The 24236-nt window shown below is 37.8% G+C and overlaps 1 protein-coding gene across 1 annotated transcript in view; it reads left to right on the forward strand.

The window, feature by feature from the left end:
• The window catches only part of eys (eyes shut homolog), a 388659-nt gene that overhangs the window by 326066 nt on the left and 38357 nt on the right, over window positions 1–24236 (forward strand). The window contains exon 36 of the mRNA XM_077236480.1: window positions 11297–11447. Coding sequence (XP_077092595.1) covers window positions 11297–11447 — 151 coding nt within the window. The remainder of the gene's footprint in view (window positions 1–11296; window positions 11448–24236) is intronic.

Here is a 24236-nt window from a genome sequence, read left to right on the forward strand (position 1 = left end):
ACATGAATTATAATGTATTAAAATTTTAAGTAGTATCATTATTGGAAAACAAGAATATATTATAAATGGTCTGTTTTGTTCTATCAAATGCTGCCTTGCTGACAAATCTCTGTTGTACATGAGAGTTCAGTTTTTTTCAATCAACTTATTGATGTTATAATAGGCTATAAATATTCAGCATGTCAAACGCGCTCCCTCTCAGTCTGGTACCTTGTAAACACAAATTTGTTTTTAGACTAATTGATTAAAATTCATGTGTGCCCTTACTTCCGGAAGTCAGATAAAGTAAACCAATCAGATTAGAGCTTGTCAGATGGAGAAACAACTTTCAAATTAGAGCTTGTCGGATGGAGAAAAAACTTTCTAGTTTTCTGAACGGACTGTGGACGATCTGATCATAATTGATGTCACCAAATTTACTCTTTCTAGATGTCAAAAATCAAACAGAAAATATTTTAGTGTAGCACCTATAAAGGCAAAATAAAGAGAAAAGTGTTAGAGATATGGACTAATTTGCACAAAATGACAACTGTGTTGTAAAATAGGTCAAAATGGGAAATATTAATAATTAATCATAACTTTAAGTATAAATAAAGTATAAATATTTGGATCAGTTAATCTGATTAACTTGATGTAGCTAAATTAATATTACAATCAATTAATCAGTTTGTCCAGCAAACACTCATTATCAGGGCCGGCCCGAGGCATAAGCAACTAAGGCCAATCGAGTTTAATTTTTTTTTTTTTGATGACTTAAACAAGTGACATAAATGAATGAATGAATATGAATGAATGAAATAATAATTCAAGACAAGAAAATTCTGATTTCATGATCAATATACCTGCCAACAACTGCTGCTGTGTCTGCCAGCGTTTAAGTCATGCGCATAATCTAGTCTAGAGTGCGAGTGCATAGACAATTCGTGCGCAACTGCGCATAGTCACGGTATCGGTTTAAGTTGGAGAAAATAGCCTTAGGGGATCTTAACCTTCTAGGTGTAAGGGTAGCAGTTTGAATAAATAATAAACATAGCAGTTTGAACTCTTCTCCACTTTATTATACCACACATCAGATCAGGGGCCGTATTCACAAAGCATTTTATCTTACCACTAGGAGTGCTCCTAAATCGCACTAAAATATTTTAGCTAGGAGTTTCCTCTTAAAAGTTATTCACAACGCCTTTCAGACCTACTCTTAGTAAAGAAAAATGACAACTCCTAAACTAAGAGTGAGTCTTCGTTGCTATGGATGACGTCATTACTCATGCACGAGCTGAAGTGACCACCTTGATTGGCTGATGATTGTAACGCGGGAATGATTCCAAACACCTCCCCTATGATGATGAGTGACAGGTGACAGGTCTGAGAATGCGTGCGCTACACAAGTAGTGCGAAGGACGGAAGATGATGAATAACTGAATAAATAGCCTAAATGAATAAAGAGTAAGGAAAAACAAATAGCCTAGTAGCCTAATGAAACATATGGATTGATGCAATATCTTTGCAACATTATTGAATTAATCTGTCACTATATGCCTCTGCCTACGTTTGCAAAGAGAAGAACATTTTAATTTGATTCACAATGAAATGTTACAATTAGTTTACATGCAGTGAGTAGTTTTGGTTGTTGTTGGTGGCGTTGTTGCATCCCTAGTTATGCCTACAATGCAAAATTGTTCCCTCGTGATTGGAAGCTCCTGTAGCCGCCGCATACGCATTTCAAAACATCGCAACGTGAAATGCCACAAAAAGCGGTTTGTGAATAGGTCTTAGTGAGTTAGGAGTCCTCTCGACTTCTTTTAAGCTGTCCCAGACTTAGGTGCTACTTTTAGGGCTAAAATGCTTCGTGAATTACTCTTAGTCAAAAAAATTAGGAGTCCTAAAGTTACGAGTGACACGCCCATTATTTTTAGGAGTTGCTCCTAAATTCGCCAGTTAGGAGCAACTTTTAGCCTTAAAATGTGTTGTGAATACGGCCCCAGATCACTAACTCCAAAAACCCGCGACTATGGAAGTAAAATAATGTCAAATGTTTTTGAAATAAAAAGCCTGTTGAATTGCCCTACTTGAAAAAAATTGGCATTGCATTAACCATGATTGCATTTTAATGCATTGTATTTTTAGGGCTTGCATTTTTATGGGCTGAAATTCAACATGGTTGAATATTTAAGCTGTGAATATTTCAATTAAAAACATTTCAAACACATTTTCATTATTAAAAATAATCCATATTCACCATTCATATTTCATTTCCAAAATATTTAAACTGTTTAAAAATACAACCAATAATATTCAACAGGCAATTTTCGGTCCATTTTATTTCGCTTTGCAAATTCGCTTCCACAAATTCAGTGGTTCAAATTCGACAGTAAATTCAACATTGACGTCCAGGAACTGCAGGAAAAGCAGTAGATTGCCGAGCATACTCTCCATCTGCTTTTAGTCGACCTCACCATCAGATGGTGCAAAAGCGCTTGTTGTTGACGAAGACGTTCATTCATAAAATGGAAATGATTATCTGTGACAGTATGTGCGGAAAAGATGATAAACACACAAAAGCTGTGTTTATGTTTCATTCAATAACTTCATTGTTACTTTCCCTGTGTATTCTACATGTCATCAGCTTTCTCTACCATGAACAGGGTTATAATCGGTTTCCCTCAATACCTCATACTCAAGGATTCCCTTTCCGTTGGGACAAAACGCTCAACACATACAGTGATATGAAAGACCAATCTTGCACCGTATTGGGGATGTAGGCTGTAGGCTAGGCCTACTATACAGGTCCTTCTCAAAAAATTAGCATATTGTGATAAAGTTCATTATTTTCCATAATGTAATGATAAAAATTAAACTTTCATATATTTTAGATTCATTGCACACCAACTGAAATATTTCAGGTCTTTTATTGTTTTAATACTGATGAGTTTGGCATACAGCTCATGAAAACCCAAAATTCCTGTCTCAAAAAATTAGCATATCATGAAAAGGGTCTCTAAACAAGCTATTAACCTAATCATCTGAATCAACTAATTAACACTAAACACCTGCAAAAGATTCCTGAGGCTTTTAAAAACTCCCAGCCTGTTTCATTACTCAAAACCGCAATCATGGGTAAGACTGGCGACCTGACTGCTGTCCAGAAGGCCATCATTGACACCCTCAAGCAAGAGGGTGTAAGACACAGAAAGAAATTTCTGAACAAATAGGCTGTTCCCAGAGTGCTGTATCAAGGCGACTCAGTGGGAAGTCTGTGGGAAGGAAAAAGTGTGGCAAAAAACGCTGCACAACGAGAAGAGGTTACCGGACCCTGAGGAAGATTGTGGAGAAGGACCGATTCCAGACCTTGGGGGACCTGCGGAAGCAGTGGACTGAGTCTGGAGTAGAAACATCCAGAGCCACCGTGCACAGGCGTGTGCAGAAAATGGGCTACAGGTGCCGCATTCCCCAGGTCAAGCCACTTTTGAACCAGAAACAGCGGCAGAAGTGCCTGACCTGGGCTACAGAGAAGCAGCACTGGATTGTTGCTCAGTTTTGCATGTCATTCGGAAATCAAGGTGCCAGAGTCTGGAGGAAGACTGGGGAGAAGGAAATGCCAAAATGCCTGAAGTCCAGTGTCAAGTACCTACAGTCAGTGATGGTCTGGGGTGCCATGTCAACTGCTGGTGTTGGTCCACTGTGTTTTATCAAGGGCAGGGTAAATGCAGCTAGCTATCAGGAGATTTTGGAGCACTTCATGCTTCCATCTGCTGAAAAGCTTTATGGAGATGAAGATTTCATTTTTCAGCACGACCTGGCACCTGCTCACAGTGCCAAAACCACTGGTAAATGGTTTACTGACCATGGTATTACTGTGCTCAATTGGCCTGCCAACTCTCCTGACCTGAACCCCATAGAGAATCTGTGGGATATTGTGAAGAGAAAGTTGAGAGACACAAGACCCAACACTCTGGATGAGCTTAAGGCCGCTATCGAAGCATCCTGGGCCTCCATAACACCTCAGCAGTGCCACAGGCTGATTGCCTCCATGCCACGCCGCATTGAAGCAGTCATTTCTGCAAAAGGATTCCCGACCAAGTATTGACTATTGAGTGCATAACTGAACATAATTATTTGAAGGTTGACTTTTTTTTTTGTATTAAAAACACTTCTTTTATTGGTCGGATGAAATATGCTAATTTTTTGAGACAGGAATTTTTGGTTTTCATGAGCTGTATGCCAAAATCATCAGTATTAAAATAATAAAAGACCTGAAATATTTCAGTTAGTGTGCAATGAATCTAAAATATATGAAAGTTTAATTTTTATCATTACATTATGGAAAATAATGAACTTTATCACAATATGCTAATTTTTTTAGAAGGACCTGTATAGGCTACAGGCAAGAAGATGGACTCAGATTATAAACTTTACGCGCAAAGTTTCATGCTGAGCGTTTCGTGATATACTGGCATAAAATCAACACTTGATCAATTAATACTAACACTTTCTATTCTATTCTCTCCCCCCCCCCCCCTCCCCCCTCTCTCTCTCTCTCTCGCTCTCTCTCTCTCTCTCTCTCTCACTCTCTCTCTGCCTCTCTCTCTCTCCCTATATATATATATATATATATGTGTGTGTGTCCAAGTCCTAAAATGCCTACGTGTATTGCATTAGCTTAAACTGTGATCATAGCACTTGCATATTGTTGTCCTCCTATTGTTAGTTTAACTGTAAATCGCTTTGGGTAAAAGCGTCTGCTATGACTAAATCTAAAATTTGCTTGACATTGGACATTCGCACATTTAGGGACCGTCTCTAAGGTTGCATGCAACATTGGCATGTACGTTTCTAACTTCAATAGCAAACTTAAATTTATTTGAATAAATATCAAAAATCCAAAGGGTGCAGATTATGCCTGACACTACATGAACACTTTACAGTTGGTTTTATGACTGTAAGTCGTTCTCTTCAAATGCTATTGAAGTTAGAAACGTTTATACCAAAGTCGTATGCACTTTAGAGACGGTCCCTAAATGTGCGAATGTCCAACATCAAGCCATCTTTATGCCAGTCTATCACTGGGAAACGCTCAGCTGTGCGCGTTATTCTGAGTTCTTCTGCTTGCCTGTGAGTTTGAACTTTTACATCAATAGTCCATTAAGCTACGTTAAGCGTTGTATATGTCCAGCAGGGGAATCCTGAAGTATTGAGGGAAACCCTAATAGCCTGCATGCAGCACATCGCCACAATATAAAGTTATGGCAACTAAACAACCAAGAGAAATATATGTCAACCTCAAAAATGTAACATTGGATCTGTATATACGCATCGGGGAATAACATTATGATCTCGTTCACGGTAGAGAAATATGCATGTAGGCTACACAGGAAAAGTAACCGTGAAGGCACCGAATTTAACAAAAACAGCCGTCATAATAATCACAAATAAAATTACATTGCTGTAAATGAGTTTTATGAATGAATGACTTGCTCTAATTTTTTTGGTCTTCGTCAACAACACACACTTGCACCCCCTGCTGGTGAGGTTGACTAACAGCAGATGGAGATTATGCTCGGCAATCTACTGCTTTTCCTGCAGTTCCTGGACGTCAATGTTGAATTTACTGTCGAATTTGAACCACTGAATTTGTAGAAGCGAATTTGCAAAGCGAAATAAAATGGACCGAAAATTGCCTGTTGAATATTATAGGTTTTATTTTTAAACATTTAGAATATTTTGGAAGTGAAATATGAATGGTGAATATGGATTATTGATTTTTTAATAATGAAAATGTGTTTGAAATGTTTTTAATTGAAATATTCACAGCTTAAATATTCAACCATGTTGAATTTCAGCCCATAAAAATGCAAGCCCTAAAAATACAATGCATTAAAATGCAAGCATGGTTAATGCAATGCCTATTTTTTTTCAAGTAGTGCAATTCAACAGGCTTTTTATTTCAAAAACATTTGACATTATTGTACCATACGCGACACTCCAGTACCAAGTGCGCACGACCCATTCCTATCTACGGCAAGCCCCGAGGGGAAAAATAGACTGCATAGTGCATACACACATACAACGAGCGCCAGTACATCATTACCGGTATTATAGTAACAGACTTTGTTGGATTCTGTCATGTACAATCCAACAAAGTCTGTTACAATAATAATAATAAAAAAGATTTTGAGGACAGTTACACTGTATTGAGACAGTTGAGAAGTAATAATATTTTTACAGTTTTCAACAATAATTGTCATTGTTGAACCCTTGCTATTATTAGGTTCCTGATTTCTCAGTTTTGTCATTATTTTAGCAAATAATTTATTTTATATGTTTTGAGAGTTTGTTTTAAGAAGTTTCAAAGAGTTAGTAAATGAGTAAAGTAAAAGTTAAAACTTTTTTTATTTAAGTATCTATTTTGTATTAATACATAACATCACTGTATTCATTTATAATGTATCATTATTGCGTGACATTTGTGTCAATAATCATCAAGCACAGGTGACTTCGCGTAGTGGGAGGGTAGCCTGTCTCCGCCCTCCTACATACTTCCGCTCAATTTTCATTTTCCTTCAGTACTAGGTCTGGGATTGTGCTGTAGTCTTTGGTTTTCTCCGATCCTTTTTTACCGGGCCAATCAGCGAACAGAGGTAGTGGCTGAGAACGATGACGTTTATGTTGTGCGTTATTTTGAGCTGAAGTTCAGTAATGGCAGCGGAGAAAGATGCGAGCGAAGTCATTCGGTCCGTTGTGGCAAAGCTGCCGAATACCATAAAGTTAAAGCCGGAGCAAGAACAATCTTTGTTTAGTTTTGTTGGTGACAATGATGTTGTATAAGCATCGTATACGCATGACATACGTCACGACCAGACGTTAGCGTTTGGTTATGGCAGATCCAGAGTGACTCTGGGCAGATCCAATAGTTTTAGACTCGCCTACAAGGAAGTTAACGCTTGTCAATGGAGCGGTGCCAGACTCTATGTACACATGAAATGTACGAGAGTCTGGTGGGACCAGGCTAGTGGGAGGGGGCCCCAAAATCAAATTCTGCTTAGGGCCCCCAAAAGGCTCGGACCTGCTCTACTCAGTATTGATTATTTATTCATTCTCAGAAAGGGTATTTTTCATGGCCACAGTAAATTAATTCTTTTTTAGCATGTAGCAAGATCAGTAATCGTTTAAGTGACATTAATCTGCAAGAACAGTCAGAATCAGGGAACTCATGTATTGTGGACAAAGTTTTATTAACTAAATCTAAACAACCATATACACACAAAGCACACGTACATGGGAAATGGAAATGGAAATATATGTATAATATACACGATAATGTAGCTCATCAAAATACAAATTCGTAGATACCAAACATGGGGTAGGTGAGGTTATTAACTGTTGGTTCTATCATAAAGCATGCAATACACATACAAAAATACAATACAAGACACTTTACAAGACAGTAATGATAATACACATACATATCTTGTTCGTTGAGGGGTTTTAAAGATAATTTGTTAAATATAACAAATAATTGTGTCTGATTTGTCTCAGTCAATGCAACTGTCAGCATAAGCAGGAGTGTGATGTCACAAATTGTGGGCGGGCCCTTTTTGTGGTTCTGCTGAATATTGTGCTCATAATGATTCGATACAGGTTTGAAATATTATCATTCAGTGTGAAGTGCTTTATCAATCATATTATTTTACTGTCACATTTGCAGTCGACATTGTTCAAAAGTTACAAGCTTATTTCAAATGACTAAAATGCAGCCCATATTACATCAGTAGCAGCGGTCTTGGCAATCACCTGACATTTAAATAACCTGATAGGGAGATGAGTCATGTCTATAAATTGTTGGCACTAAAGGCAGAGCTGGATGAAAGTCATATTTGAATGAGATTGCTCTTGATGTCAAGTTAGAAAATTCATTTTACTTCCATCCTGTCAGATTAGTCTTGCATATGCAGCTCACCTGACACGGCCAATATGACAGTGTTTATCTCATGTCTCAACCTGTCAGAATCTTCATGAATTTCCTTTTATAGATTAGCCATGTAAAATAAGACATGGAGCAAGCATTTTGGGTTAGCTCTCTGTCGTTCTGCTAGTGACAGATTCATCAATTTTAGAGGAGGGAAACTGACTGATTTAATTAGAATGATCTCCCAACCCAGCATGAATGTGATAAGTAACTTGTTTATTTTTCAGTGGTGAGCGGACTTTTGATCAATGTCAATCTTATCCAAATAATTTCAATTTGTACCGTGTGGTCGTAAAGTCATAGACAACTAGTAAAAACGCTTGTTTTTTTCTAATTTTAATATTATATTATTCTCCATTTCACATTATTACTTGAATATTTACTGAATATTTCCTCTTCATTTTGTGTGTTCAAATGTAATTAGTTACATATTTATTTTTCTGTTGTGAGTGAACTTTGATTTTATCCAAATCATTTAAATTCTTACAGTGTGGTATATTATTGTCAGTGTTGGTTGTGGCAGAGATGAAACAAAACGTGGCTATTATATTATATTATACTATATTATATATTACAATGCCACAAATTCATTTTTGATTAATGGCCTAGAAATAATATCGAATATTTCCTCTTCATGATAACTTATGTTTGTTTTAACATCTTTTAACACTTTTTCCATAAAAATAAATTATTAAAACGAGTTTTGGACCGCAATGTATCTCTATGAAACTTAAAGAAAAAGGAGCACCACTGGTATCTAATCTGTAATGTAATGATTAAATTCAGTTCAATGTATTTATATGCCTATCACTAAATTAACCTCCTGTGTCCGAGTGTTTTTCCGCTCTTGGATTGTAACACTCATATGTGTAGGTGTGCACCCCAGTTTAAATTTAAGACATGAAAAAATTCTAGATATCAAAGGAAGTTAATCAGAAGACATGCATCAGATTGTAGAAAAATGTTAAGAGTTACACCTGCATCTCATCTGTTCGCTCCCCTCCAAACAAAACCGTCCCACGAGCACCACGTCAGACTCCCGCTGGGCTTCAGTCATCAGCAGACGAGAGGCAGAGCCAATATAACAGGTGACAGGTACTGACAAGAGGATGCACGCTCCGTTAGACCCAGTACAGGGTAACAGGGCCATTGGGACAATGAGGAGTAATTTGTCATTTCCTTACACCACCCGCCCCATCCCCTTTACATAAAAAAGGGGAAGAAATACAACTGGAGCTGATGCAGTAGGTGTCAAGTGCATCTGCAATCACTGGGGTTGTTGCCAGATATGCCACAGCAAGCAGGAAGCTTGACAATATTGTTGTGACTACTCATGCTCAGATGGGAATAAAATGGGCGCTTATTGATTTAGTTGTTACCTTGTGCTTCTGTATGTTGTAAACCTTGATATGCTTATGTACTTAATCAGTGTATTTATATTTACCACTTATTGTTGGCAGATGTGGCAGGTTTGCAAATAATGAACAAGGAAATGAACGTTGAATGTTAATGTATGAATCATAAAAGAACAAATCTAAATGGTCAGACCAAGAGCATGAATGCAAGTGCGATATTGATAAAGTGGTAACACTTTACAATAAGCTTTCATTAGTTAGTTAACTACTTTTGTTAACATAACTAAGAATTAACAATACTTCTACAGCATTCATTACTTAATGTTAATTTCAATATTTACTAATACATTAAGTCGAATTTTGTATTTATTAAAGGTATAGCGGAGGAACTTTCCGAATTTTAGAGAAGACCCGCCCTATCCAATTTTTAAAAAAAATGCACATGTGCAACACTCTATTTGCTCCGAGAGGGAACGCCTATTAAACGTGTTGAGTGACCGAGGACTCAAGACATGATATGCAATGGAGAAGTAGCTTGTTGCATTTGTGTAATAAATACTATGGTGAACACATTGCAATTATCGAAAATGAACACACAAGGTTTTAGAATATTTCAGCGTGATACCATTTACCATTTGGTCATAAGGCTACTTTAGACAAATTGAGATGTTTACCGTGTCTACGCGGTGCATGACTTGTGCCAGGGCTAGCATCGCTAATCATAGCTTACATTAACTTTTACTAGCAGTGATTTTAAATGGATTTCTCCAAATAGCATGACAAACTTTTCCTGTCTAGTAGAATCTTCGGCATCAGTGGGAAGCCCAACCTGTGGTTTTAGCGCACGCCAGCGAGTGAAATATTCACCCAAAACCACTCTGGTCTTATTTCTATATTCTGCGGCCTTTCTCTTCTTATCATACACTTTCGTATACATTTTTTCTCTTTCGACCCTCAGCCATTTTCAAAGGAATGGCTGAAACCGTAACTCATCACACATAATACACCTGAAAGCGCGCATGCGCAGAATGGACGAGCACGTACGACGGCCTTATGTAAACATATCACCAGAATGATTGACACTTAGGTGGACCAATAGTATAGGCTACCCACCCGGAAAAAGAAAATCCTCCGCTATACCTTTAACATTTTAATGCTCTCTGAATTAACATGAACTGCTGAATTTTTATTAACATCAAGTTAATAAACACTGTAACAAATGTATTGCTCACTGTAAGTTCATATTAGTTGATGCATTAACTAATGTTAAAAAATGAAACCTTATTGTAAAGTATTACCAATAAAGTTAGACAGTTTATTTGTGTATTTTTGCTCCGCAAATGAAAATAGTATCAAATTAAGTCTGCAAACTGGTATACTAGAATTTCATTCCTCAGTGAATGGTTGACTTGCTCATAAAGCCAGTCACTTGTTTTGTTATTTTTAATGAATTGGTTGAACAAATTATTCATTTACTCACACCCAAACTGTGAGTTTGAACACAATAAATCAGTAAACAACAAAAATTGTAGAAATATTTTCACAAATAAACATTAGAAAAACAATATTCTTTTTGTGTGTAACTTATTTCTTCTTGTGGCAATGTTTCAAAAGAAACAACCAATCAAATGTCAAACTGCATTTGTCACTATAAAATGTCTATGAAATATAACACCAGATATCACAAGTAAAGAAAAATAAAAAAAGAACAAGAAGATTGCCATTTATCTGAGTTAGAATTTGGTTTGATGCCTTCAAAAATCCATTAAAAAAAAATATATATATATATATATATATATTATGTCATACTAATTTTGAATGAACTAGCATTTGAGTGACTTTAAAGAAGGTCAGAGATTTTGTATGACTTAAAACATTGTTTCTAGCCCCAAATGAAAACAGGTCATTGCTAAATTTCATTATGATAAGCTCTGAGTGAAAGCTTCCTCATCTCTTCATATTCCTTCTTTCTTTATAGCCCGGGAGCAAAATTTCGGAGACCGTTTCCTCCATGTGTTTCTCCAGAGTGAAAGACCAGTGGCCAGGCTGGGCTGCAGTGGTGCTCATGTTTTGACCACAGCTGCTCATCAAAATATCAGGAACCATAGCTTGGTGCCAATTACAGTGAGGTGAGAATTGTTTAATTTATTTTTACACTGAAAAAGATTATTTTCTTTAGTATTTTTGTCCTGATTTAAAACATTTTAACACTAGTAAAACAAATGAATTAGCTTTAGAAGCTGAACTGTGAAGATATTAAACCTTTTTTTCTTGAATTTAAGCATTAACCTTGGAAAGTTTGTTACAATTTACCAAATATGTGTCACGGTTTGGTGCGGGTTGAAGACGAAGAGAACAAAAAGGCTCAAATGCAAAACGTTTACTACTAAATACAATCCAACAGGTACAGGCAGGCTGGAGCAACTCACACACACAAGCATTTGACTTTAACTACAGACCAAGACTGACTGAACAAACTAAATACAGACACTGATTAAAGGGTAACTAAACCCTTGGTCAGAGCCTGACTCCACCCGCTAGTAATATTTGAAAAATGCTGGAAAAGTGGGCAGAGCCCAGCAGAGATAGAGGGGACGAACCGAGGTCGGGGCTGAGTGGGGGGGGGGGGGGGGGGGCGTGCACCTGAGACCCGCAGTGACGGATTAATTGACAGCTGCTGTCAGACTCGCTAAAATGAAGAGTGTCTGGAGTGACGCAAATAGCTTTGCAACAGAGCAGTCATTTGAAGTAGAGGACTTTTCTCCCCCACCTTCACCTGAAGTGGAGGATGTTGAATTGTCTGTGTGGACACAAGGCCAGAAACATATCAATTCGAGCCACTGGCTCAAACTGCGGTCTTAACTCCTGCATCTTATATTCAGTCATTTTGAGGTCATTCTTTTAAGGATTATTATTACTATTACGTTCAGTATATTTTGCTGCTGTGTGAAAAAAATATCCAGCAAAACGCATGTTTGTCAACACCAGAGGGTTAACTTTAGCCTAAGGAACATAAATTGTGATTAAAAATATATGCTCAACTCACATCATGACGATCGTTTTCAATACTCGTAATTCCAACTCCTGACTCGATACAGTAGTTTTGACGAATCCAGATGATTTTATACCAGGGGCTGCCAAGGGTGTGGTGAACTCGCACCAATGGCGTGACATAGAGTAGAGTACATCTCAGAGTACCCCTACTTCACTATCTTTCCGTTTAACCTGAAGAGGGCAGCACTCAGACGTTTTTACACCATATATTTGAAAATGAAAACACTTCATACCCAAATGTCAAAAAATGTACTCGAATCAAAGAACAGCATTTATGAAGCTCCATTCTTACAAATCATTAACTAAAAAGTTGTTTTAGTGCTTAGTTACCCTTTAACATAACCAGGTGACATAGATGAAGGTGAGACAGACACAGGTGATGAAGATGAACTAATGACGGTAGGCATGGCAACGGATGAGTGGCAGGAAAACAAAAAGACATGTTACTAAGAATGAAAGCAAATGTGACATTACTCTCTCTCCCCCCCCCCCCCCCCCCCCCCACCTCCTCAAAGCACGCAGGGGGAGCAGAGGGGCTGCCAGGCAGTGGTGGAGGAAAGGTCGAAAGGTGATGGCTAGGAGGGGGTGGGAGAGGGAGGCTGGGTGAGAATTCGGGCTCTGGTGTGGTGACGGGCTCTTAGACAGGCTCTGGCTGAGCAGTCTCTGGCTGAGCAGTCGTGACGTGATCTGGCTCTGGGCTGGACGGGGCCAGTGGTGGAGGCTCTGGGCTGGACGGGGCCAGCGGTGGAGGCTCTGGGCTGGACGGGGCCAGGGGTGGAGGCTCTGGGCTGGACGGGGCCAGGGGTGGAGGCTCTGGGCTGGACGGGGCCAGGGGTGGAGGCTCTGGGACTGGGTGTGTCCCGGGGTGGAGGCTCTGGGACTGGCTGTGTCCCGGGGTGGAGGCTCTGGGACTGGCTGTGTCCCGGGGTGGAGGCTCTGGGACTGGCTGTGTCCCAGATCGAGGCTCGACACTCTCCAGACACCGGATGACGGCTCGACACTTGAGGCTCGACACTCTCCAGACACCGGATGACGGTCGCCCTCCAATCCAGACAGGTGGTGTCTGGGAGGTCTAAAGGCTGGTTAAATGTGGGCCCGATCCAGAACAATGTGCTCGTGTCGAGGTTGCTATAAGCAGCAAGGTGGCAAAAGCCTAAGGCAAACACTTGAAGATTTTGGCTCTCCTGGGCCAAGACAATTATTCCAACCCTGTCATCCATTTTAGGGCGGTCTGTAGTTCTGTCACGGTTTGGTGCGGGTTGAAGAAGATGAAGAGAACAAAAAGGCTCAAATTCAAAACGTTTACTACTAAATACAATCCAACAGGTGCAGGCAGACAGGCTGGAACAACTCACACACAATCATTTGACTTTAACTACAGACCAAGACTGACTGAACTGAATGAACTAAATACAGACACTGATGAACATAACCAGGTGACACAGATGAAGGTGATTAACAAGACACAGGTGATGAAGATGAACTAATGACGGTAGGCATGGCAATGGATGAGTGGCGGGAAAACAAAAGACATGTGACTAAGAATGAAAACAAACAGGTACAAACTTGACAATATGTAAGGAAAATAACATATTCTCTGAAAATACTTAATAAACACAGACTTAAAAAGACCTAATATCTTGTGCAGTTTTGCTTCTGATAAAAAAAGTATATTATTTTTTAATATGTATTTGTAATTTTTTTCTTTTCTTTTTTTTCTTTTTTTTTTTACAGTGCGCTGTCAAGAAATTGTTTGTACAAGAAATTATTCTTTATTAACTAATCTGCATTTTACTACTCTAACCGTTTGGATTTAATTGAACACAAAGTTCTTTCATATTACAGAACATTTATTCATGTACCATTTCCTACAGCGATTTTGAATTTTCACACTAGCATGCTGTATGACTTTGATCAGAAGAATTTTTATATGGATTATTATAATCTCTCGCCAAAGTAGCAAAACTACTAAAAAAGGATGAGGCCAATAAAAAATTTCCAAAAGTTTTTAATTTGAACTTCATATAAAAACAAGAAGAAAAAAATAGAAAGCTGTTTTAATCAAAATCAACCTCTGGGAAATTAAAGTGCCATAGTTGAAGAAACTCGTTTAAGTGTTTGGCTTTTCTTGAATATTCAGAAGTCAATTTAATGCATGTTTCCTATATGCCAATTTTATATGCTCCTGCAGTATATCACAGCTACAAGTTTTAATATTGAATGTGTTATCATTTATAAATGGCAGCGGCTCTTTTCTTGGCTTTATGAATCTCATGCTTTGGACTCATGAGTTTTGACATGTGAATGCTGTGGGAGTCACATCAAAGATGCTTTTTCATATGGCTTACATAGTCTTTGTTCGTTTCATCACCTAATAATAATGCAAATTAACATTATCTTGAGGGAGCCAGTCACCACTTGCACATAAATTCATAATTAATATAATGAAATGAACATTTATACATATAACTACTCAAATAGAAAATGTATTTTAGGCCACAAACTTGCTCTATTACTATTATGATTTCTATTTAGTAAAGATGACCGTGCTTGAATATATTGCAGAACTTATTTGCATTAGAATTCAAAAGACTTAAATGTCAAGATGCTGTTAATAGAATTGCATGCTATTTACTATTAGCATAACTACTGTATTAGTGCGAGTGGATCATAAAATATTAGAATTAGGTCTTTCAATGTAATGTGTTTATTTAGTGCAATTAATTGTTTTAAAAAACAATGCATTGAAAACAAATATCACAATCGTGCCTTCCCCAATACTGACCTTGACAGAGCATCTTAAAAATGGCACAGTCATGGAAAACAGAGACAAAATCCTACATTTGTTCATACAGTAGGGCAATAGTTTAAAACTATTGTAGATGGAATACAACAATCGATAAATTTTGTAATGATTGACAGCCCTAATAGACTTAACCTGAGATTAATTAATTGTCCTCTCAAAAAGTATAACAAATTTGTATTGATATTAGTAAATGTTTCATGTTTATAAAACTACAGTGTCTACATGTTTTATGTATCATTATGCTTTGCTTTCATTTATTCAATTACATTTTATCTCACCCCTGGATGCATGTAGTTTAATGAAATCTCTCCAGATGTAATGGTGGTATGAGAGCAGTTAAGCAACATTTTAGTGCATTTTTTTTTTAACTATTTTAGCCAATGCAGTCCAGTCCGCAGCCATTAGAGTGCTGATTTCACTTGTATATTTGATGGGTTTCTTGAACAGCCTTTCTCCCATAGGGGATGTGTTTAGATGCCTAGCACTTCTAACTTAACAATCCGACAGCCTGTATCAGTTGTCTCTAGATATTCCTGCTGTCTTGTTTGACTCAGCGGTCTCCTCTCTTAGGGCTTGGAGAAGGTTTCTCTCCTTCTGTCACTCGTCTGAGGAAATACTCTGGCTGATGGAATGGAGATATTGTCAGATGTGTCATCTGCACTTTTCTGAATGTCTGATTTCTTTTTTATCAATATTCCAATGAGTCATTCTTTTGACATTGGCACATCCATTTCCAAAAAGACTTTAAATGATGTTGTGAGATACTGTAAAAAATTGTGCATATAATCCTTTAGAAATACCTGATTCAAATGGTACAGAATGAGAAATTAAATGGGGTCATGATATGATAAATCAAATTTGCCTTGATCTTTTGACAAATAAGAGGGCTTTGTACTATTAAAGCATCATAGCTTCAAACGTCCTCCTCATAAAAAACAAAAAACAAAAATGTATTTAATAAGCTCCAAAAGCAGCTTTTTTTGATATTGCGGGATCTTTGACATCACACAGGTAAATATATTTGCATTTGACATGATGAATAGTTATACATCATCGCATCATTGGCCCCGCCCACTGGCCTTCAGTAGCTTAGGCTCACCTACACCGGATGAGAGTGTCACGTCAAAAACCCATTATAATCACTGACGCTATCTACACTGCATACAGTATACAGAAGTTTCTGACATACTCCACGCGCTTGAGTCTGTCGACAACAGGACAAATGGAAGATTGAAAGAAAGTTTGCTTTGACGCGTCCAGTTTAAACAGCTCATTTGCATCTCTGTACAGACTTCAGAAGGATCCCAGCGGTGAAAACAAGTGGATGGTTTAATGGCATCCCAGAACGCGTCAAGGGTTTATATGTTTGTTCATTGTTGTTTTTTCACGAGGCACAGTGTAATGGAGAGTTTACAAAGAGAAACTTTTGTTGAAAGATACATATACATATAAACGCGTCAAGGGTTTATATGTTTATTCATTGTTGTTTTTTCACGAGGCACAGTGTAATGGAGAGTTTGCAAAGAGAAACTTTTGTTGAAAGATGAAGCAGTTAACTGTATTGAATCTGACAGCAGCTGCATCACAGACCGTAAGTAAATTATTTCATAATGCTTTGTTTGTAAATGTTTGTACAGTTTTATATGGATAATTTTCTTTAAACACTTACTCACGTACAATATCGAGGGGGCGTTGATACTGTTTTCAATGCAATGGCGTTAGCCAATCATAACAGTTGCTGTTTACTGACAAGCCTTAAAGTAGCCGCCCCTTAAAAACAGATCATTTCAGGCAGAGTGTGTGTGTGTGTGTGTGTGTGTGTGTGTGTGTGTGTGTGTGTGTGTGTGTGTGTGTGTGTGTGTGTGTGTGTGTGTGTGTGTGTGTGTGTGTGTGTGTGTGTTTTACACGGTGTGTAAAAATCCGTGTTATGACCCCTTTAAATTATTAAATGCATTTGACATTCTAGAGCAGGAGCATCAGTAACACTTAAATAAATTTTTCACTAAAATATATTAATTATTTCATCATTTACTTACCATCATGTAGTTCCAAGACTTTTTCTCACTGTGGAGCACCCAAAAAATCTTTTTGTCCATACAATGAAAATTTATAGGGTCCAATGTTGTTTCGGGCCCCATTATATAATAAACAAAATATATAATTAATAACAGTAAACAAAACCGATAACATTTGAAATATCATTCGTAATATCTTCTTTTTTGCACCCTGGACGAAAGTCAGTCAATAAAGGTTTGGAACGGCGTGATGCGAGTAAATAATGACAAAATTTTAAATGTGGGGTGAACTATTTTAAGATCCCAGGTTATATTTATAAGATTAATGGTTACTGTTGCTAAGCAAAAACACAAATGTAAGAAACCAGAAATTGGAGAGTCAACTACAGAGGCAGCATGTGATAACAGTCAGAAAGTGTCTTAAGTATCAAAATTGTACATTTATTTAAAATCTCCTTAAAAGGCAGCAAGGTTCAACTGCAAGTTCGACAGGATAAAAAGTTAAAAACTGAATCAGCAATTGACACAGCATGGTGTCTGAAGCAGTAAGTGTCTTGAATTGGCCAATATGCACCAGCAACTAAAATCTTTTAAAAGGAGTGCAGTATTGCCATTTAAATAACATTAAGATAACAGCAAGTTAAAGACATCATTGCAAACAAATGCACATGCACCATGGTGTGCCAACAACTGATGCTGAAGACAACTGGGAGAGATTCACCTGTTTAAAGCAAAAGTCTTTTGCATTAACAATTGAAAAAGGAAATTCTAGAAAAATATTAGAAAATAAAATTCACCCTGTTGTATAGATTTCTTTGTGTGCATGTGTGAAATTGACAAATTCCACGAAATAACAAAAAATACACTTAGAATCAATATGCAGATTAAAAGATGAACACATTACTGTAATTGAAGTTGCTGCACAGTAATGTTTAGCTATATTTACTCCTACAAAGCCTAATGTCTTCATCTTCTGGTTGATGATAATCTTAATATCCTGATATATCTTCATCTCCATATACAGTATATGTGCCCTGTCCCTGACCTCCATGAGAGTCTAATCTCCTCCTCCTGTTAGACGGTGAGAATAAAGGCATTGTCGATATCAATAATTCTGCCTCTTGATTTTTGAGGTCATCTCTCTGGGTCTGCTTGAGCCGTGAAGATCTGATGAGATCACGCGTTGCATGGACCTGGATCAAGGTCAGCCAAGTGGCACTTGAACAGAATCTCAATGCAGCTGGAAGAAGCGTGGTACCTTTCATTAGAGGAGAGAGTCTAAATGTCACGTGATTTAATTATTCTTTTTAACTACCGTAAATGAGTTTGCCATTTTTGTATGTGTGGTGTGCTGTGCATGAGTTTTGTGGCTATGCGTGTGCATTCATGGCCAAGACACATAGACATCCAGTTATAATTAATGGGTTTGGCTATTCTAGATACATCTGTGCAGAAAATCAATCATACAGCTGTGCAATCTCATAGACAAGCATAAGCCATTTTGTTTCAGCTTTACAATCACCTGAGGTGCATCTAGAAATGATTTACTTAGTCTGGTGTGGAGAATCCTGACTGGCCTGCATAAAGCCCAGACCTGAACCACCTTTGGGATGAATGGGAATGCTGACTGCCTAACCTCTTGTGTCTGAATGGGAGAAAATCCCTGCAGCCATTTTAACATCAAGTGTAACGCAAAGGAGGGTTAACTCCATATATATTTTTAATTAAATGCTACACAATCATATAGCCTATGAACAAGTCCTTCCTGTGACTTCTCCTTTTTATTATCTTAAACCTGTTGTGGGGATTCCCATCGTCTCAGGTTTTGCATTGCCTCAGTGTAAAGGGTCACTTGAAAAATCAGGCTCTGGAGAAAGTAATGTGACTCATTGGCCACTGATGATATATAACTGAAGGAGGGCAGTACAGGGAGTTTGAGATGCTTAGGTCTGTGTCAATGGTCTGTTTGGTGAATGTTCTTCAGCACTTGAGATGTCAATGTTTATAGATGAGGCCAACAGAATTATAGCAGCTGTTGAAAAACCTGTTGAAGAATGATTGAAAACCTTGTCAATTGTCTCAGTTAATGGAAACATGTCAAGTTGCACCATTACTTATGGATTACTTATTCATTTATCATCAAGCTGGATGGTACAAAGCACCAGAAGCAATAAAATTAAATTTAGCATGCCTCTTACAGTTTAACTGCTGAATATGATTTGAATTATATTGGAAAGAAATTGGAACGATGATTTATGTAACCACTTTAAATGATGCATATTCCTTCTTTTCAGTTTGAAATAGTGATGTAGTACTCGAGTATCAATTTCTGCTTTCTCGGACTCGTCTCGGACTTGTTCCTTCAAAGACTCGGTCTTGACTCGGACTCGACCCTTCAAAGACTCGGTCTTGACTCGGACTCGGCATAGGGGGTCTCGTCCCCATCACTAGTTATGTGGGAATAAAGTTTTAAAAGATACTGAATTTGAGTGTATTGTCAAAATATTTAAAATTGGGAAATATTGGAAAATATTATAAAGTAGCTAAGCCTACTAATTTAGACATGCAACTAGAAAATGTTAATTTGCTCTGCATGTCCTAACTATGATTAAAAAAGTCAGGGTGGGCTTAACATGTTGATGAAAGAGCAGCACTGTTGAAGCATTTTAGAAAAATAGGCAGAAGATGATGCATGCGGTAGGGATTTTTTTAATGATAGTAAAAGCATAGTCCATGTTAAGACGTTAAGACTGCTCCTCTAAACAACTCCCAATCTAGCTTAGGCTGTAGGCCTTAATGTTGATTATTAACTGGGGTGATATTAAATCGAGACAAAATCTCGACTCGGACTTGCTTCCTCAAAGACTCGGTCTCGACTCGGACTCAAATCCTTCAAAGACTCGATCTTGACTCGGACTCGACTATTTGAAAACCAAGGGACTCGGTCTCGACTCGGACTAGACCCTTCAAAGACTCGGTCTTGACTCGGACTCGGCATTGGCGGTCTCGACCCCATCACTAGTTTGAAATACCCACAAACATGAAGTAATTCCCTGAACATTGGATAATACTACTAATCACTGTTTGAAATCCCACCAGGAGAAATGTTAGTTAAAATATTTTGAGAAAAACAGCTTATAAGTCATATTGTGATATAAGTGATGTTTTTTGAAAATGTAATAATGCAGATAGTTTTCTGTGATGGGTAGGTTTAGGGGTAGTTTTATTGTAGGTGGATAGAATATACAGTTTGTACAGTATAAAACTCATAATGTCTATGGAAATTCCCCATAAAAAATGAAAACACAATGTGCGTGCGTGCATGTGTGCGTGCATGCGTGCGTGCGTGTACATGTGTGTGTGTGTGTAAATAATAAAAAATAATTTACTCAACCCTGTATAAAAGTACAGTTAAAAATCAAAAAAGTTAAAATTGCTGTTGGTTTTACTTGTGGTTCATTCATCACAGTACGGAAGGTCAGGTTGAGTGCATTGCTTTGTTGGATACAGTATCCCACGCAGTGAGCTCTACTCTATCTTGAACCATTTTGTCAAATGCAGTAGTTCATCTAGTATTACATTCATGCAGGAACTCTAGTGTACAGAGCACTGTATAATGCTACATAATGCTTAGAGTAACTATGTGCCTCACTGTACATACTTTGATATATGTCTGGATCAAATACATGCATAGTGTAGAGGGGGAAAAAAAATTATCCAGTGGATAATAAACGTTGACTATATTTATAACAGCATCTTCACTTGGAGCTATCGATTAAAAATAACTTCTGTTAGCCACTTGTGTGCAGCTTATAAACTGTATGCTGTTTATTATGTGTTCATGTTTTAATTGTAGAGGTATTGAAGTGATTCACTCTATTATGGTGTTCATTTTGTTCTGTTCTATCTTGCCCTTTTGTGTTTACTGATGCATACCCATGATGCAGTGTTGTGTTCTGCGTGACACTGTGCCATTGTGACAAGCAAATTTCCCTTCAGGGATCAATAAATTTCTATCTTATCTGATCTTACTCAGCTCACATAAATTCATATCAAGTGACAAGTGGATGAGTCGACTCGACTGCGCAATATACCACCGCTTCCTCACTTCAAGAAAAGATGGAAGAAATACTTTAGTCCAAAGTTTTTGATCAGTCTTCCTAAACTGCTGATCTAGATTTCAGACATCAAAGCCCACATCTGAGCTTTAAAGAAGTCTGAAACTTACACCTCATTCTCCCTCTCTCCCATTTCTGGGAATAACATTCTGTTGTGAATGTTTGATGTATTCAATTCACTTGAAGAACAATCTTTAATTCATACGTGGATCTTATTAATTCATACTTTGTGAACACAGTTTGACTGTGCTGTTTCTGAGCAGTTCGGCCCTCCTCTTCTTTTTTCTGCCTGCTGGAGTTTTTCTTTGGCTTTTTTGTCTTGTTTTGAATAGATATACAGCAAATAAGAAGTATACATTGCTGTCGGCTTTTTTTTAACACATACCATTAGCAGTCGACATGCTCTATACACTGCATGTAAGGTTACCCATTTAATGTGGTCTGTTGATCTTGCATATGTATTGCTGGAGGCTTTTCAATGTTGAGTTTGGTTCAATCTGGTGTAGTACTAGTCTGCGCAGCAGACAGGTTAAATTAGGTTAAACACTTGCGGTGGCGACTTATTGTTTACCCTTTGAGTTCCTCCTAGTCTGTTGCCTGTGTGTGTATGTATTTCTGCATATATTGCCAGATGCTTCTGCTGCGACTGGCGTTCAACCAAGTCTGCTGTGCGAGTCATTTCTGTTAACACAAAGCCAAAGGTCAACAAGCTTGAGCCTCTGCATTACACACCATTGTGTCCTGTCCTTTATTACACATTAACTTTTCATTCCCTAGCACATATTATTATTTAAATGTATGCCATTTATTCCTGGGGAACTACTGCTGTTTTTTCTTGGAAAAAAAGGAAGAAGTCTTAATACGGCTGCTCTGTGGATTAATGTATTAGATCTGCAGATATTTTTGCTTCTTTTCCTATTTATTTCCCAGCAACTGCTGAGACCCCATGTTGGTGCTGTATATTTTGTCCCCCCAGTTGTTGAATTTTACTTTGCTTATGGTATTACATTTAAGACCATAAAATTATTCTAAATATTAAATACGTCAACAACAAGGCAAGAATGTGTACTCAAACAGAACATTTGGAGGAGCTCATTCCTAAAAAAATAAAAGCTGCTGTGAATCTACTTGGTCAACAGTTGCATGTGGCATCAGGAGGAAGGACATTTTTAGAGGGATTTTTGTAGTGCAAGATGAGTCATTTTTGCTCCATTTGCATTGGCTACGCTTCAATTCATGTTGTCCCGACACAAGTGTACGCTGCTTCCTACACATCTATCTGTAGGAGTCCACTTCATCCATCCATTCATATATATGTGTGTGTGTGTATATATATATATATATATATATATATATATATATATATATATATATATATATATATATATATTAGGGGTGTGCAAAGCAGCCGGTATTTGTATCTGTATTTGTATTTGTTGAGGGGGGGAAAGTATTTGTATTTGTATTCGAGTAAAATCCAAAATAGGCGTAAAAATCTAGTTTTTTTGCGTTACACTTCTAATTTACGTTATAGTGTAAGTATTCTTTAATTATATAAATCCAGCAATGAACATGTAGCCTACCAAGGAACGTCATTGAAAAGAAAATAACATAACAGCCATTACCTCATCCATGGTTAAACCAACAACTAATAAAATACCATTGTGAACATTATGAATCCCACCACCACCCGTCCTTGTTGGAGGACGCTGAACAGACAGAATAAGTAAGGGATAATGTATAGCGAGGCGGTTGATTATGAGCCTGACGCGAAGCGGAGGGGTCTTGAATCAGCCTGAAGGGTTTGTATTCGCTATAACAACCACCTCGCTATACATTATCCCTTTTACTACATGGCTACCTACCAAATAAATCAATAATTTGACTCAAAATATTGATTTAAAAAGGAGTTTATTGATTTAAAAACTATTGTATTGCTTCCGCTAAAAAAAATAGTCCGTTCCGTCTCTACGTTTAGAATCCATGGCAACGCTCTGTTTTTCGTGGCAACGGTGTGTTATACTTGGCAGCGGTCTGTTATTAAGAAATAACCATGGAAATAACAGACCGCATTCTACATTAGAATTCAACCAAGCCATGTAATAAAAACAAATAATTACGGAGCTAACAGAGCTACGTAAACAGAGCGAACATGAGAGCACCCGGCTGCATACGTCAATAATGCAGCGTAATGAAATAATCTCCCGATCAAACTCCACTTCCCGAAAGTTATAAACTGCCTCCGGAACCCAGTTAAGGTACAAAAATCTATTCAACAAAAATAGTAATGCAGTTAAGTGTGTTTTCGCTCAGCCGAGCCCTCTCTGTTGCTGTGTGGAGCAGCCTGTGTCAGTCACCTCTTCCTGAACGTCACTCACTCACTCGCGCACTGCGGTCTCGTGAGGAAACGCAGCTTTTTGATATAAAGTTTTTCTTGTTCCCGAATACAAATATTTTCTAAAGTATTTGTTCGAAATAAGTATTCGTAAAAAACACGTTATTTGTGCCTTTCCGAATACCGTATTCGGGTTCGGCTCCACCCCTAATATATATATATACACTCACCTAAAGGATTATTAGGAACACCATACTAATACTGTGTTTGACCCCCTTTCGCCTTCAGACCTGCCTTAATTCTATGTGGCATTGATTCAACAAGGTGCTGAAAGCATTCTTTAGAAATGTTGGCCCATATTGATAGGATAGCATCTTGCAGTTGATGGAGATTTGTGGGATGCACATCCAGGGCACGAAGCTCCCGTTCCACCAAAAAGATGCTCTATTGGGTTGAGATCTGGTGACTGTGGGGGCCATTTTAGTACAGTGAACTCATTGTCATGTTCAAGAAACCAATTTGAAATGATTCAAGAAATGATTGTGACATGGTGCATTATCCTGCTGGAAGTAGCCATTAGAGGATGGGTA

The sequence above is a fragment of the Siphateles boraxobius genome, unplaced genomic scaffold, assembly GCF_051911475.1.
Source record: "Siphateles boraxobius isolate OS27281-9 unplaced genomic scaffold, OSU_SipBor_1 20, whole genome shotgun sequence".
NCBI lineage: Eukaryota > Metazoa > Chordata > Actinopteri > Cypriniformes > Leuciscidae > Siphateles > Siphateles boraxobius.